This window comes from Marmota flaviventris, chromosome X (assembly GCF_047511675.1).
Source record: "Marmota flaviventris isolate mMarFla1 chromosome X, mMarFla1.hap1, whole genome shotgun sequence".
In the NCBI taxonomy this organism is placed as follows: Eukaryota; Metazoa; Chordata; class Mammalia; order Rodentia; family Sciuridae; genus Marmota; species Marmota flaviventris.
Window position 1 is genome coordinate 114,918,747 of NC_092518.1, and position 18,599 is coordinate 114,937,345.

The 18,599-nt window shown below is 41.6% G+C and overlaps 1 protein-coding gene across 2 annotated transcripts in view; it reads right to left on the reverse strand.

The window, feature by feature from the left end:
- The window catches only part of Hs6st2 (heparan sulfate 6-O-sulfotransferase 2), a 285,280-nt gene extending 267,014 nt beyond the window's left edge, over positions 1 to 18,266 (reverse strand). For both annotated transcript variants that reach the window (XM_027946995.2, XM_027946994.2), the window contains exons 1-2: positions 17,839 to 18,266; positions 16,465 to 16,983 (exon numbers count right to left, since the gene is read on the reverse strand). In XM_027946995.2, the coding sequence (XP_027802796.1) occupies positions 16,465 to 16,983; positions 17,839 to 18,266 (947 nt within the window). The remainder of the gene's footprint in view (positions 1 to 16,464; positions 16,984 to 17,838) is intronic.
- Between the last annotated feature and the right edge of the window lie 333 nt (positions 18,267 to 18,599).

Below are 18,599 nucleotides of genomic sequence, written 5' to 3' on the forward strand. Positions count from 1 at the left end.
AGCCAGACACGAATCACCATATATTGTGTGATTGCATTGATATGACACATCCAGATTTGGCAAATTCAGAGACAAAAAACAATTAGTGGTTGTTAGGGCCTGGGGAGAGTGGAAAATGGGGAGTAAGTGTGTGCTTAGTGGGTATGGGGTTTACTTTGGGGATATGAAAATGTCCTTGAACACAACACTGAATGTGCTAAATGTCACTAATGATAAACTTTATGCTGTGTGTATTTTATTACAATTAAAACAAATACAGGCAATAATAATTATTGAGGAATTGGAAAATTAGAGAAACTCATGCTGATGACAGGAATACAAAATGATTTGGCTGCTTGGAAAAAAATCTAGCAGTTTCTCAAAAGGTTAAACATAGACTTACCATATGACTCAGCAGTTCCAATCCAGACCATTGAAAACATATGCTCTCACTAAAACTTATACATAAATGTTCATAGTAGCATTACTCAAAATGCCAAAAATTGGATATATCCCAAATGTTCACCAACTAATGAGTAGATAAACAAAATGTGGTACCTCCATATAATGGCATATTATTCAGCCACAAAAGTCATAAAGTGCTGATAAATGGTACAACATGGATGAACCTCAAAATCATGCCAAATAAAAGAAACCAGGCACTGCAGTGCACACTTATAACCCCAGCAGTTTGGGAGTCTGAGACAGGAGGATGGGAAGTTCAAAGCCAGCCTGAGCAACTTAGTGAGGCCCTAAGCAATTCAGTGAGACACTCACTGTCTCTAAATAAAAAAAAAAAAAATAATAGGGCTAGGGATGTGGCCCAGTGGTTAAGTGACCCTGTGCTCAATCCCTGGTACCACCCCTCAAAAAAAGAAACCAGACACAAAAGGTCAATATCATTGATTCTATATATATGAGAATTCCAGAATAGGCAAATCCAGAAACAGAAAGTAGATTAGTGGTGACCGGGGTAGGGTGGGAGAATGAGCAGTGACTGCTAATGAATATGGCTTTCTTTGGGTAATGATGAAAATGTCTTAGAATTTGACGGTTGCACAACACTGTGAAAATATGTGAAAGTACTGTATTGTACACTTTATATGCATATATTATTTTGTGTGAAATATGTATAAATAAGAATGACTTTTGGGGAGGGTACTAGGGACTGAACCCGGGGTACTTTACCATAGAGCCATATTCCCAGCCCTTCTTATTTATTTTAATTTTCAGACAAGGTTCCACTAAGTTTCTGAGGCTGGGTTCAATCTTGTAATCCTCCTGCTTCAGCCTTCTGAGAGGTAGCTGGGATGACAGGGATGTACCACCACTTTAAAAGGTAACATAGACTCAAATCTGCAAGTTATAACACTTTAAGAAAAAAAAATCACAAGAGAAAATCTTCAAGATCTAAGGGCTAGGAAAAAAATTCTTAAACTTGACATTAAAAGCATGATCCACAAAAGGAAGACAGGATAAATTGGGCCTCACCAAAATTAAAAATTTTTCTCTGTCAAATATCATGTGAAGATGAAAAGACAGGCCATGGACTAAGAGAGAATATTTTCAAACAACATAACTGAAAAAGGACTAATACAGATAATATATTTTTTAAAAACACTCAAAACTCAATATTTAAAAAAATACAGAGAACTGGGCATGGTGGTACATGCATCTCAGGGGGCTAGACTGGAAGATCACAAGTTCAAAGCCAGACTCAACAACTTAGTGAGGCCCTAAGCAACTTAGCAAGACCCTGCCTCAAAATAAAAAAAATAAAATAAAAAGGGCTGGGAATGTGTGTCAGTGGTTAAGCACCCCTCCATTCAATCCCTTGTACCAAAAATAATAATAATAATAATAATAATAATAAAAAAATGAAAAATACAGAGAATCCAATCCGAATACAGGCAAATAGCATGTACAGATATTTCACCAAATAGGATATACAGATGGCTAACAAGCATGTGAAAGATGTTGAACATCATTAGCCATTAAGAGAAAAAAAAATTAAAACCACAATGAGATTTTAGTACACACATATCACAATGGTTGAAATTTAAAAACTGATGACAGCAATTGCTGGCAAAGATTAGTAGGAAAACGGATCACTCATATATTGCTAGTAGAAATGTGAAATGGTATACAGGCACTTGGGAAAACAGTTGGGCAATTTTTTATAAAACTAAGTGTGTAATTACCAAACGACCCAGCAAGTGCATTTGTGAGCATTTATCCTAGAGAAATGAACACTCGTCATTCCACAAAAGTCTGTACATGAATGTTCAGAACGGCTTTATTCATACTGGAATCGGCTCAGATGTCCTTCAACGGGTGAACAGTTAAACGGCGGTACGTACTTACCGTGGAATATTGTTGAGAAATAAAAACGAACAAATCATTACTCCATGCAGCAGCCTGGATGAATCCCAAGGCCATGATGCTGAATCACAGAAGGCAGCCCAAACCAGCTCTCACTCTGTATCCAGCAGAACCATGGTATTCCAGAGTTGAAAGGTATTAAGGACCCTGACTTCTGAGGTTTTCATCACTAAAGCTGCTACTGCTTGCATGCAGCCACTCCCTCTCAATGGCTCTGAAGCACATATGGGTGCACTGATGGTTCCCAAAGTTTCTTCGGCCATGGCCAATGCAGTCAACCAGTGGCTACATCTTGGAGTGGGAAGGCAGAGTCACTAAAAGGCAGTCTGCCATTAAATTGTGGTGAAAATCCCCTTATTACCCAATTGTATTTCTCTTCCTCAGACCCAACTGTGGCTTCTTATATTTCAACTGAAACTCTTAACCATATCTCCAGTATAAAAATACTCCTTAGAGTTTGGGGAGAACATCTATTTTTTCTTCCTCCCTGGTTTCTTGTGCTGCACTAAATTCAGAGACCACCAAGGTATACACTCAGGATCTAAATGATAGAGTGTGCCCCTCAAGCTCTGTGGCACTCAGATCCTTCCATCTTGGCATATGGTAGCAAAAACTCCCCTGGGTAAACCAGAAATTGCAGCATCCTGGAGTGAGAGCCTAACAAACCAGAAGAACTGAATTTTGTGGTCCCTGCTTCTTTGGTGTCAGCATGGAAACCTGATCTCTGCAATATTCTTTAGAGAAGATATTTCCAGCCAAAGATCACAACCTGAGACCCCCACACCCAGTCCCTGGACACTAGAACATAACTATCCTGCAGTGAATAATGGTTACATCACTATGATCCAAAAGTAAAACAAACTTGACATTCAATGGGGAACATTACAACATACTCTCACAATCTTGGGGTACAGTCCAATGTAACCCAGTTTTTAAAAGGGGGCATGATTATCAAAGAAACTGCTAGCTGTGTTCCAGGCATATAAATCCAGTGTGCAGCCTTTTACCCAGCATTCAGCTGAACTCTGGAAAATCATGAGACACTTTTCTAACAATGCCTGCAACACAGGATGCCCTGTGTTGAGCTGAGCTGAGCTAATCTGGTTGCATTAAACAGTCTAGCTGAGCCACACACCTTTAGTTCTTCCCTTATCAAAAGCACACCCCTTCCACACAGGAGAACTGCTGGAATCAACAAATGTGATTTCAGTCTCACCCTAATGGATCTCATGCCATCCAGGTCTCTAAACCCCTCACTAATAATTTTTTCAAGACCATCTGGAATAAATAGAAGTCTCACTCAAGGCAGCATGTATGCAAATTCTGGCACTTTAAATGGATTCTGTCTTTAAGTGCATAAACCAAAAGCATGGGAGCAATTGGATTAGGAAAGCAAGCCTTCCCCCCCCCCTCATAATTGGCATTAAGTCACCAAACATTGTCAAACACACATCACTTGCTTAATTATTTTTGTGTGCATGTGTATATCTTTATAACTTCATAAACATATAAATGAGAGAGAGATGCAGATTTAATGTACATCCATATGGTGTTAAATACAAAAACTGCTGGAAAATTATAAAATGCTATATGAATGTTCAAATGATCTCAATTGATCCCTCCCCCCCACTTAATTTTCTTTCTTTCTTTTTTCTTCCAAGTCACAAATAACAAACTGAGGGTGGTAGATGCCTTTGACTAAAAGGAGAAATATGCATAGACCATTTTACCCAATAATGTGATTTTTTTAAAAAAAATTTGCTCCAGCTTCATATTTTCTTATTAGTCTAATTGTCTTTCATTAATCTTATAGTATGTTTATGTGTAAAATAATTTCCATATGTCCATTAAAATTTTTATTTCAGTAATTTTTCACAAGTAACCTACTAAACATCATCCACTCGAAAATGTTTCATTTCAACATTGCTTTAATGAGTTGGAAGTAGTCTATTATACTCTAAAACCATACCACTTTTAGCAAAACCAATCACAAAAAATAGAAACTATTTTTTAGCTTTGGAGTGTCTGGGAAATAGGCTGAAATGGTTTGTCAATCTTTAAGGTATTTTGTTAGCTAATCTTTCAGTTAGCAAAGTCTCAGCCATGAGGCATCTGCTTGAGTGGCTATCAACCCAAGGCCTCTGGCTACACTGGGTGTCTCTTGACCATTATGCCATGTCTTCCACCTAATTTCTTTGCTACCCACTCTAATAATATCTGTCAGGCTGGCAGACCCATGCTAATTTTCATATTCTCTTTAATGACATTTTTCTAAAGCTGCTTCTTATGAAACAGTGGGAATGGGCACTTCTATGGGAATCTGCTATCCTCATTTGATTATTTCAGCAACAAAATACATTCTTATTATCTTCATGATGAGCACCCTCTGTAAGAATAGCCTTCAGGATTCTTGTTTTCTGGTACCTGGTCTAACTGGTCCCAGATTACATGAACTTCCCTGGCTGAACTAAACTACTTCCCAAAGGCTGAGTCTACACAGACCAAATTGCAGCAAAAAAAAAAAAAAAAAAAAAAAAAAAAGGATGTTCATTTATAGAAACAGGTCATGATTGGTCAAAGCAATGCATCTGACATTGCTAATGAAACAACTGGCAACATTCCAGAAAAAGTGAGAGGCTTTGGCCCCTTACAGATCCTGCTTAGTATGTACACCATATTTCAGTTCACATGGGGAAAAAATTAAAACAGTTAAGGTCCTCATTTTCTGTATTGGGAAAAAAAATATTTCCTCTAACATAGTTCCTTGGATATTGAAAGTTTTATTTAAGAGGGCAAAAACAAAGCTGAAGAGTTCATTTTAAATTGCAGTTTTTATTAAAAATGTTAAAAAGATGCTTTAAAACAATCAGCTAATGTGTTTGATCCTAATATCTTCAGATCGTCACTTCAGGTCTCCATTCCATTAAGCTTTTATGGACACCATCACCAAAAAAAAAAAAAAAGAGAGAGAGAGAGAGAGACAGAGAGAGACAGAGAGAGAAAGAGATAAAGATTTTGGGAGATTTTTCTGAGAATTTAGTAGGCATTGAAAGATACGAGACAGGCCAGGTGTCCCAATTGGTTTTAAATGCCTGTTTCAAAAGTGTCCAGCTGTGTAGATTTGGGCAGACTAAATGTCTTGTTCAAGTCTTTGTTTTCTCATCTTTAAATGGATTTTGAAAACAAAGGGTTTTCTGAGGATTAAATGAGGAAATATATGTTATGTACATTGTGCAGGGCCTGGCTCGGTAAAAACCCAAAATAATATAAATCTTTATGGACAACCAGATGAAGCTACCTGGATGAACACGTAATTTTGCAGCACTTTTCCTTGCCTAAATTTTGGAGCTTTTAGCTTTTACATGTAAATTAAGAAACTCCATGTAGTCAGTGAAGGATTGGTAATACTCCCAAATCCATCAGAGTATTTCTGGGTGTGGTGGTGCAGGTCTGCAATCCCCGTGACTGGGGAGGCTAGGCAAGAGGATCACAAGTTCAAAGCCAGCCTCAGCAATTTAGGGAGGATCTGGGCATGGTGGCATAAGGCTGTAATCCCAGAGGCTCTAGAGGCAGAGGCAGGAGGATCATGAGTTCAAAGTCAGCCTCAACAACTTAGCAAGGTCTGTCTAAATAAAATATTTAAAGTGGGGAGCTGGGGATGTGGTTCAGTGGAAGTGCCCCTGGGTTCAATTCCCAGTAGGAAAAAAAAAACTAGCAAAACAAAACAACTACATCACAGTACTGACACTCCTTCACATGCATTCAGGTATAACCCAATCCCTTGTTCCTGCCTGATGAGTAACAACATTTAATTATTAAGCACTGCATATTCTCCAATAGTAAAGTCTTTATGATAATTCCTTCACCTAAGGTTTTCAAGACTAACTTTAGGTTTTAATATATAATCTATTTTCAACAGTGTTCCACATGTGCTTGAGAATACAGCGTAATTTCCCAACATGACACAAATACATATGTATATTATGTGTATGTATGTCTGTCTGTACGTACATATGTGTGTGTATATATATTTTTTCATTATATAGAACTCGTGTTGTTCAAATCTTCTGTATCCTTACCCATTTTTTTTCATTTCATCTATCAATTTCCAAAGAGATCAATAAATTTCAGAATTTCTCCTTATAGACCTGTCAACTTTTGCTTTATGTATCTCAAAACTATTACATTAACATTATGCAAGTTTAGAATTGTTATCTGAAGAATTGAACTTTTAATCATTATTCAATGACTATTTATCTCCAATAGAGGTTTGATTTAAAGTCTGCTTTCATATATATATATCAGCTTCCTTCTGGTTAGACTTCACATTGTCTAATTATTCCAATCCTTTCTGTGTTCTTATGCTTTGTCTTATATACAACATAGAGCTGGATTTTGTATTTTCCTCCATTGTGATAATTTGTATCTTTTAACTGGTGAGTTCAGTCAAGTTCTATTTAATGTAATAACTGAGCAGTTGACTATCATCATGAAAGGTTCCTTTTAAAGTATCCCTGGGTTGCCTATTTATAACATGGTCATCAAAGTCAATTGCCTTGCTTGCATCTGCAGTCCTGTAGCAAGTGAGCAAAAGCCCGAGAATCTCCATGAGTGAATCAGAGCTGATACTCTGCTGAAGATTTGTCCTTATTAGTACAGTTACAGGGAAGAGTCAATTAATGCAGGGAATGGTGCACACAGGTCTAATTTATTTGATGTAAATCAATACATTGCATGTTTCAATTGCTCTGTATTTCTACAGAAAAGTTCATGGAAGTGATTCATTGGGACTTAATTCGTCACAAGAAAGGAAACAGACCAATTCTCTCAGGCTCACTACGGCTTCTCTGCTAGTAAAATTTAAAAAGCAATCAAACTGAATAAGAAGTCTTCTTTGCAGACATTTACATCAGGGAAGAACGCGATTCTTGACAATTCAGAGTAAATGAACTGCAAATTATTCTCTTATAATATAACCCAGAATTGAAACATAAATTGTGACTGAAAAAGAGCCCACAGTTTAATCAGAAAAATATATTTATTGGTAATTCCCATGAGCTCATATTTGATACATTTATATCATAGGATAACAAGTTCAAAACTACTGCTGTTATAAATATGAAATTTATGCAGAATTTGCATGTATTGAATTTTACTTTGAATCTGCATGTGTGTCTATATTTGAATATTTATAATATTCCAGAAAAAGCACAGTAGAATGTGCAAGACAGATTTATTTAGTGTAATGCTATGAAATGTGTCAAAGTCTTCAACACTGTTCTTAGAGGCAAAATGGCAGAAATAACAAACGGGATGCAATAAGACCAACTAAATAATCTGTAAAGTCCAATAGATAGTAGAACAAGAAAGCTCTTTTGCCAAGAAATATTTTACCAAAGTTTAGACAAATATTTCTCTAAGCTTATAATGACATTGTTTTACATGACACATACCATTAAATGGATTATTCATTATCCTTTAATGGAAAGGGCAAAATTCCCATTCATGCTTTTCTTTCTAAACTCAGTGACTAAATATCTCATTTTACATGTCATAGAATGTCAACATTAGCTTTTCCACTGTGAAGTGTGTTCTTTACACTGTCAAAATAACTTATATGGGGTGTAGTTTCAATGGAGCTTCAACAATAAGATTATATGCCCCTCTCTCTCTCTCTCTCTCTCTCTCTCTCTCTCTCTCTCTATATATATATATATATATATATATATATATATATATATATATATATATATATATATAAAATCCAAAATATCAGATATCTAGAATAAGTGGGGGAAAAGTGTTCTTTTTAGGGGATGGGGGCAGAAGAAGTGTTCTAATCAGTTTAATTTATGGTTAATTAAGGGTTATACTCTTGTGCAGTGAAATTGCACCAGGAGGACACTGCCTCACAGTGGACTCCTCTTCTGAGAGTATGCACTGATCTGAGCTCTCAGTTATGGATGTTTAGACCCACAACCCTTGACCAACCCCAAGCCTTTATTCTTTTCAGCTAGGCCATCTGTCCACTTGAAAAGAGGACTAAAGTCCAGGCTATCTTTTTTTATTCATTTTTTATTATTTTGGGTGGGGTACTGGACATTAAACTCAAGGACACTCAACCACTTGAGCCACAAGCCAAGCCCTATTTTGTATTTTATTTAGAGACAGGATCTCACTGAGTTGCTTAGCACCTCTTTGTTGCTGAGGCTGCCTTTGAACTCTTGATCCTCCTGCCTCAGCCTCCCAAGCCACTGGGATTACAGGCATGTGCCACCGTGCCCCACAAAGTCAGGCTATCTTAAAAGTCTCTGGCTGAGCAGAATAAACCTTATATTTCCAATTGTATACCACTGTTAATTTTCTGTTTAATTTAATTTTTAAATGAAGAAGAAACAATAGCAATTCATTCAAATATCTCTATATTGTACTGGTGTAAGATTTCCATAGATTATGTGGGAATAAAATAACAGCCATTTTTGAGAAAAATCAGCAGGTGATGCCTGACATCATCTCTGCCTTTCAGTCTGAGAGTCAACTGTGCTGAGACTATCTTCCTCAATAAGGGTTACCAGGAAATCAAGAAGCTAATGAAAATAGCCAGCCATAGACTTCAGAAACCAACAAGTAGACAAGAGTATAATTTATCACAGCCATAAAAAAACTATTTTATAAAATGTTAATGTTTATTATAAATGTACTATATACTTATAAATTCAAAACCTTCAGAAAATTAGAATAAGAAAATAAATCACTAACACATCCATGAATATCCTGGCATTTTTTTCTGCCTGTCTGTTTTAAGAGGTTTGAGAGGAGTAGGAAGATAATTTCTCTTTCTCTTTCTCTCCCGCTTCCTCTGCCCTCTTTTTCCTTTAACATAGTTAACAGGGCCCACGATTTTTTGTTTCTTAGTTAACATTAAATCACTAGTAATTTCCCATGTTCCATGAAAGGACATTTAAATGATTTGGTAGTAATCCTTCAAGTGAATATACTGATATTTCTTGAACCATTCTCTTCTGCATGGATATTCACATTGTTTCCAATTTATGGCAATTTAACTTCAGTTGCTCTGCTACTATATGTTCTCATAACACCCTGTACTTCCCATGCCCATGGTACTTTGCAAAATTTTAAGTTATTAATAATTTACTTCATATCTATTTTCCCCAATCTATGAATGCAGGGACAATGCCTTCTCCAATTTTTTTTTTTCCTTGCAATGCTAGGAACTCACACATGATAGGCAAGTGCTCTATCACTTAGCCACACTCCCATCCCTCCGCCTCGTTCTTCACAGTACCCCCAGCAAATAGATGCAGCAATAACAGAATTAATTAAATATTTGTATAATGAATAAATGAGTGAATGAATCAATGAAAAGCATGTATAAGATTATGGTTTTCAATAAAATCCCAGGAAAGACACTATAGGTCAAGAAAAAAATAAATAAATAAATAGGGGCTGGGGTTGTGGCTCAGTGGTAGAGCACTTACGTAACACGTGTTAGGCTCAGGGTTTGATTCTCTGCACTGCATATAAATAAATTAATAAAGTAAAGGTATTGTGCCCATCTACAACTGAATTTTTTTAAAAAAATAAATATTTTAAATGTTCTGTATTTATATTAGGTAATTTTTTCCAAACAGGATTATTCAAATAATCTTTTATTAAAATCTACATTCCTACCAATAATTTATAAGAAATGTGACATTAACCACACCCTTATCAGCACTAGCTACTAGCATTTTTTGTTCGGTGGTAATGTAGGTTGTATTTTTTTAAAAATCAGAGCTAGACAAAGAAAAGGTATTAATTTGCATTTCTTAAATACTAGGGATACTGAATACTTTTTCCACACCTGCAAACCAGTTGTGGGCCTCATGCTATATATAATCTGGTCATGCCTTTTATTTGTATAATCAATTCATAGAATTCCTTCGTACAGGAAAGATTTCAGCCTTTTGTCTATTGTAATTGTTGTGCATATTTTCAATAGTTTGACATAAGCCTTTTCATTTTGGCATTTTTTTCTTTGACAGATGAACATTTCTCATTTTTATGTAATCATAACTGTCGATCTTTTCCTTTATTCAAACATTCCTTTCCTTGGCTAAGAGTCCCATATGTGAATTGCAGCTATCATTTAAATAATAAAGCTAAGTGTGAATTCAGATCATCTAGGTTCACAGATTCCTTATATACAAGTCTAAGCCATAACTACCCCTGAGGCCCAGTTCTTACCTCCTTACCTCCTATCCCAGCCCAACTTAGATCCCCGTTTCAATCTCTCCATTTTGGTGGATGGAACCACCTCCACTCCAGACTAGGAATTAGGAGGTACTTTTGGCTGGATTCAGTCCTTCACTTATTTTCAAACTTTTTACACTTTTTCCATCCAAGAGTTTCTCATACTCACTGGGGTTCAACCTTCTCATTACCTTTCCAGACCCTCTAAAGTGAAACTTCACCCCCACCTAACTCCCCAACCATTACTTACCCAAGTAATAGGAACCATTATTTTCCTCACTGATTCTAGACAGACCTGAGAAGATGAAGCTGCTGGACCTCACAATGCCATGAAGATACCATGCCTATCCACAATGCCTCCTTTTTTTAGTATAACCTACTTAGTCCCAGGGGCCTTCTCAGATGGATCTCTCATTTTTCTAGCCTATTCCTCACGCTTTAGAAAGGAAAGGGCTATCAAAAACATCTTGTATAAATCTCCCATTTTACAGAGAGCACCCTAAGGCCAAGAGAGGGAAAAGGATTTGCCCAAATTCACAAAAGTTCCTCCCCCACAATCCATCTACACTACACAGTGCAGCACCTTACATGCTAAAATTTTTATGAACTTGTGAATGTAGATGGTGACCTGGGCTTTTTGCCTTTCTCTTGATTCTAATCTCCCCAGACTGCTAGCACCATGCTGGGGACACAACAGTCACTCTACCAACTTTACTGATTAGACCTAAAACTACAATGTAACTTTCCTATTTTTTAACTATATTCTGGTAAGTGTTTGACATTTTGAAAACATTATTGCCAAGGATGACATGTCTTCCTTGGAATATAATGGGCAGTTTAATAAAATTTTGTTTAATGAATGACAAAGGGAAGGAATCACTATTCTTTTAATGTCACTTCACATTGTCTCAGTTGATGACAGATACCCATAAAAGACAAACTTTAGTTTTCTAATTGCCACACAACAGCACTAACCTAAAATTATTAAGAGAAGCTGAGTCTGAGTAGCTTTTCATCCTTCCTGAGAACTCAGAGCTTTGTTGAACTCCAACAACCTGTCATCCATGCAAAGATGGAAACTAATACTGCTGACATTCTGCAGATGTTATCATAGCAAATCTCTCCCCATCTTGTATGAAATAGGTGCAATAATACAGGAACTCTCATCAAAGATGGCTGAAGAAAGACATCCTCAGCTATAGTGAAGCCAAGAGCACAACAGCTTACAGCCAGATGGACCACAAAGCCAACCTATTCACTCACTGCCTCACCCTGTACCACAAACCTGGGGTCATCTTGCCTCACTGTAAAACTCAAAAAAGGGAAAAAGTGCAGGTACAGGCATGATTGGGCTTACATACTCTGTAGTTCCAGCTCTGTCAGTATAGAGCCATCTTTTAAAAAAAATGGAAAGAAAACTTTTACCACTTTTTTAAAATGAATGAATGCCAAACTAGAAAGCATTTCTCTATTTCCAAAAACCTTTTAGCCCTTTTCTGTCTGTGATATCCTACTTGATTTGAGATAACAATTAGTTACTCTTCCATATAGCTGCTGAAAATTTTAGAGATGCTAAACATGCAACCTACAATCAGATTCTTTGACCCACAGAGCCATAAACCCTTACCCTACCCCCATCCAGTGTGTGCCAGCCAGCACAGTACCAAATGAAGAAGAACAGGGTTAGTGCAATTTCCTTTCCACTTCTGAATTCCTCCCACAGACCAAGTGGCACACTAGAGCTGGCTATAAACACAGGGAATTTGGCCTGAGAAAAGCCTGTAGAATTTTGGAATTTTAACAGCTGGTGAGCAACAGTGTTTTGATACATTTTTTAAAATGGTCTTAGAAATTCTAAAATGAGCAGGACTATTTTCTGACCTCAGACAACATATTGGCAAACAGAAGGATAACATGCAACTTTTAATTTTTAAGAAATATTATTTTTAATAAAAACTTAAGCCTTTTGCCAGTCAAGTATCCTCTCTCTTTGTCCTCTCCAGGCAACTGTGACCACAGTCATCTCTATTCAGCAGTTATATATCACCCAAGCACTTTACCATCCATAGAGACAAGGAAGCATCTTAAATGTAGAAATAGAAGGAGGAGTCAGGGTCTTGGCTTGTAGCTACAACAGCCTCTAATGCCCCACGTCCCAGGCAATGTGGTGGAGAGGCTGTGGTCAGAGTTGTCTGTGCGGCCACTGAGGGCTCCTACTGACACTCACTAACCAGGCCCTATGCTGCTTGGCTTTGCAGGGATCTTCACCGTGGCAATGAGAAGCCCATGTGCAATCTAGCAAGAAGACCACTCTTGGTGAGCAGAAAACCTCAGGTATGTAGAAATCTGTTCTTCTACATCCCTTGGTATGGAAACCCTGGCCTAATCACTCATCCAAACCCACATGTGTAAAATTACTAATGACGATGATGATGTACATGATAAAAATATCAGTTAACATTTACTGGTGTTCACTTTATGGTAATTACTGATAGGAAATATCATTGTATGTGTGTATGTGTGTGTGTTAATTTTATTTGTCTGAGATGAAGTTTCTTAATCCACCACCTCAGTCATGCTTACACTTAAGACTCCTAACCATCCTAATCTTAGTCTTTTCCAATATATTTTATTAATTTCAACCCTTTTCAAATAATCAGTATCCGAGGAATGTATTACACTCAACCTTTTTTTTCCTTTCCACATTTTTTTATTCATGCATTATAGTTTCACATGATGGGATTTTTTGTTACCTATTGGTTCATGCACACAATGTAACTATATAATTTGGCCAATATTCCTCCCAGCATGTCCCCTCTCCCTCCCCTCTTCCCACCCAGTGGTCTCTTTCCTCTACTGATCTCCCTTTGATTTTCATGAGATCCCTGGCCCACACCACCTTTCTTTTCCTTTTTCCTCTCTGATTTCTACATATGAGAGAAAACACTTCATTGTGTTTTTGTAAAAAACCCTTGTTCATCAAGGTGCAATCAACAGAGCAAAGGTCTCTGAGTCAAACAGATATGGAGTCAGACTCCTGCTATACCACTAAAGAGCTCAGTGACCTTGAAGAAGTCCTTTAGCCTCTTTGGGCTTCTTGTCATATGATAAATGGGGATGCTTTTGTCCAAAAATAGTACAAGTTTGCAGAGAAATACCAAGATAGCCACTTGAAAGCTCATCATGAATTGGAATGCACTTGCCACACAGATCCTGGGTCAAATATACATCTGGTTCATGGCTGACCTAGAACTAAGCCAAAGAGTTTAAATTTCCAAGCCCAAAAGACAGGGATGTTGTTACCCTCAGTTCAGCAGAGCACAGACCATCAGCTGGCAGGGAGAGGCTGCTCTACCCAGGAACATCACCGGGAAGGCAGACTCATATCCTGAGACCAGCAACTCACCTTTATGAATTATTGCCAATGCAGCTGCCTTTGCTGTTCCATTGTCAGCTCCCACACATACATGAATGCTCATGTACATCCTCTGGCTCACATACATGCATGTACACTTTGGCTCTTATAGATTATCAGAACTCATAGAACTGGTCCTGCGGGCAGGGATCTGTTAGCATCTTGGGAAATTCTGGAACCCTTAGGCTATCACTATTCTTCAAGATGAATATTTCTGGAGGTGGACAGGAATTAATGAAATAAAGAGGTTCCCTTGAGGTAGCAATGTGTTTCTTCTACAAATTTTATTTCATTTTTGCAAATACTGTAAAATCCAGTAACTCCGGCTTTTTAAAACTTGGTTCTTTTTTAATTAGACTAGATGGCACTGTGGTATCACCCTTTTAATGCCCAATAAAACCCTATTCTATTACAAATAATTTTGCTTCAATTGGGACAATCCAAGAAGCATTTAAGGGACCCTGGTTTTCTTATGGATAATGTCTGGATGAATCTGTCGAAGGACAATAACTACCAAACAGATAATTCAGACTACATTAATGATGTGTGATTACAGACATCACATCTTGACCTACATGATCAAAAGAATTAGTAAAGACACATGTGCCCTGTGGAACTCCAGACAAAGCTGTGGCTTCCATGGTGACTAAGACCTTGTTTCTATTTCTCTATCATGGTCATGGCTATGAAATTCTAGTTTTGCCCTAATGATGTTTTTAATATCACCACCACCCCTCAGTACACCTACAAGCTCTGTCAGCATGAGATTATTTTCAATAGTGCCAAATTGTTTGAGACCATTTTAAAAACCAGAATCATGTTGTGACAATGACTTACACAATTCTTGCGAAGGATTGAGTGGCCACCTTCCTGGGGCCAAGACTCTCTTTATGATAGAAAAACAAATCTGTTAGTCTATAAAGGAAATAAATGAAAGTTCAACAGATTCTGTCAGAATTCTGGCATTTGAGAAAGGCCACTGTAAACTGAGGGAAGGGAAAGATAGGGCAGGAGGACGACAGTGAACAGAAAATCAGAGGGCTCCATTGCTGCATGAAGCTAGACAGAAGAAACCACACTGACCATTGCATCCCAACATACATCTGCAAAAAAACAGTGCCTGGTCCAGGACACTGAGGGGCTCTCACGTTGGGGAGAGAAAGAGGGGTGTTGGCAGGCAGCCATAGTCACCCAAATGGGGATGTAGGGAATACAGCCACATCCTTGACCACCTGGAGACCCCCCAGTTCAGAGGTTCAACTAAACTGCACCTTATCCACTCCCAAGACTCCCTGCCCCAACAGAGATTTGTTTCAGGGATATCTGTGAAATAGTAGTCCCCCCCTTATCCCCCACCCCCCCCCCAAGCAACTTCACCTCAATGTTCCCTTTAGAGCATTTCATGACCTCCAGCAAGTGGACATTGCAGTTGAGAGAAGAAAATTCTCTGCTTCTGGTTACAGACTATTCATAAATCAGCTTTCTTTGCATCAGCCCCAAGCTCCCAAAAACTGGACTGGCCACCCTCGGTGCTGAGGCTCAGGCATTTTTGAGAAGTTCCTAGTGTCTGAACGCCCTCATGGGGTCCAGGGCAGCCTCCCAGACGGCCTCTGGGACCACGGGATTCCCCTTGCACTCTGCAAAGCACCGCGGTTGCTCAGTGTGCAGCCAGTGGCGAGAGGAACAACTGAGAACTAGGAACTCTCCCCAAGTGTCTGCAAACAGTGGTGGAGGGACCTCCACTATTCCCGGCAAAGCGGGGCATGGAATGGGGAGGCAATAAAAGTCGGGCAGAAAGACAGAAAAGCGGAAAAAGTGCAAAGAAAAAAGGAAGAGAGCAAAACAAAAGAAAAGCTAGCAAGCAGGAGCAGATAAGATCTGGAACACAAGAGAGAAATAATTTTCTCGATAAAGGAATGGAGAAAAAAAAAGGGTGGAAGAGAAAGCGGGCACTTGAGAAGGAGGAAGAAAACACAGAAAGGAGATTTCAGAGCCGGTGCAGGGAGGAGAGGAAAAAGAGAGACTTAAGGACATTATATGCAAAGCTCAGTTTTTCAGGGCTCTCTAGTGCTGATCTGAGTGTGGTGTCGTGTCCTGGTGGAGGCTTAGGGGACACTCAATCAGGGCCACTCGGCTGGTTTCCCCCGCACGTACTCCCCATCACCAAACAGGCCAACCTTTGGACAGACAGGCGGGCGGTCCCTGGCCAGAACAGAAAGGCTTCCTGAGGACGCCACAGTGCAGCAAAGGGGTGGGGGGAGTAAGCCAGGATGTATAGAGACTGAGGAGACCTGGCGCCAAGGTGCGCCTTGAGTCCCTAGCAGCAGCCAGCAGCGGCCAGCAGCGGCCAGCAGCGCCTTCCCGCCCTTGGCCCGCGCAGGCCCAGGTGCATTCTGGCGCTTCAGGGGCCCGCATGGTCGCGGGCAAACACTCACCTGGACGGTCTCAGCCTGGCGTCGCGCTTGCCGTCCACCACCGAAGGCACGCAGCTCGTGAGCTCGGTCCAGTCGGCGTGCAGCCCGCAGCTCCAGCCAGTGGAGAACCTGGAGAACAGCCAGGTCTCCCGCTTACCCGGCCGGTGGCAAGTGCATTTCTTCTGACCCACGCGGCACTCGCAAGGTTGCTCCAGCTGGATGTTGCGCACCAGGTGGCGGCCGAAAGTGGTGCCTCCGGTCTTTTGGATGTGCAGGAATACGATCAGGTCATCGCCCTTGATGTCGAAGTCTACCTTGCGCAGGAGGTCGCCACGGCTGAAATTGTAGCGGGGCACGAACCTGGCGGAGCTCTCATCCTCCGAGCGGTACGGGTCCGGCACCGGGGAGCTGAACGCTTGCAGGCGGAGGAGCTGGCATTCTGTGCCGGGGCACACGTATTGGAGGACGATCACGGCAAATAGGAAGAGCATCACCAAAGCCAGCAGCAGCTTGTTGGATTTCTCATCCATGTTCCCGACGCTGGGGGAAACCCAAGCTCGTTACGTCAATCCCGCAGCTCAGCCCGCGCTTACCGTGCGCCCGCACCGCCCCCTCCCCCTGGCGCCGCCGTTGCGCCCCTTTCCCCCTCCCGTCCTCACCGAGTACTCCACCGCGGCAGCGGCTGTGGCGGCGCCCTTCCCCGTTTCCTTCCTTCCCGGCAGGCTAAGCGCTGTGGCTTCTGCCGCACACCCCCCCTTCACCCCGACTCCTTCCCGCTGGCCTCCTGCCCCCTCCCGCTGCCTAAGCTCGCCCGAGCCCCTGCAAGAGGTTTTGTATCCTCAGGACCCCTCCTGTACCCGTCGCCTGGCTCCCCAACTCACGCCCTGCGTCCGGTCCCCCACGCTTCTGACTCCACTCTCAGGGGCTCCTATCCCCACCGTGCTTCGCCCACTGGACTCTCCCCGTTCTTCTGACCCCAGCCCCCTTGGCGCGCACGCTGCTGCCTGCCCGACTAGCGGGCTCCCGCCCCGCGCGTCCCAAAGCCCAGCTCCCGCGCTCCTCGGTAGCCCACCCAGGTGGCCGCCTCGAGTGAGCTCAGAGCCCAGGTTTCGGAGTTCCCGTGGGGGGAAGGAGTCCTCCGGCAGCCCGACTAGCAAACGGAGACACTGCGCTGCCTGTGCCCGCGGAACAGCGGGACAGGAGCTGCAGCGTGGTCAATTGCGCGCAGCTCGGGTCCGGAGCCCCCAAGACCGGCCACCACCGGCTAGCTGGAACTTTGCGCCCTTCCCTCCTTTCTCCCCTGCCTTCCCTCCCTTCTCCCCTGCCTTTCCTCCCCCTATAGCCCCTGCGCGCTCTGGCCGGAGAGAGCGAACCCAGCTTTCGCCTAGAACGTACCTGGCCAAGGGGCCGAAAATCTTGGAGAAGATCGCACTGAGCACGTGCTTCAGTGAGTGGCCCAGGGCGGCCAGGCCCCGAGTGAGCAGGGCCCGGCAGAGGGAGCCCAGGTCCCAGCGTCGCCTGAGGTCGCGCATCCGCCTGCGGCGGCCTCGGGGCAGCAGCGCGAAGAGCGGGGCGTGCACGGCTCCCGCCAGGGAGGAAGACGCCTTTAGGGGCTCGTCCAGGAGCGGCTGGGAGTTGAATCCGTGAGACACACCCCTAGGAGGGCCCACGCGGACTGAGGCAGGGACCGACCCAGGCCGGCTCACTGCCAATTCGGCCTCTACTCTGGAATGACGACGAGGACAGGTGGTGCGGGCGGGCGCTCCTTGCTCCGGTTGCAGCGGCGGCCCGAGCGCCCGGGCTGCACACGCAGGCAGTGCCATTCCCCCCTTCAGGCAACTCAGGGTACTAAGGATCAGGAGCGAGCTTGAATTTATATAATAATGCCTCACACCCAAGAGCTCGAGCCACTTCGCAAGCAGAGGACCTGGGTTTTCTCCTATCTTGGAGAACAGAGGTCACTCCAGAGAGCGCATCTATTTTGGCTCGTAATTTCAACCTCCCCTAAAATAGCAAAGGCGCAAATTGGACCTTTTCCCTCTCTCTTTGCCAATTTCCATTCTCCAACGGAAGCAGGAGCATTTTCTGAAGAGGTAAGTCAGCATGTAAAAGAAAGCATGACCAAAGAAACATTAAAGAAGGGGAATCTGGGCATT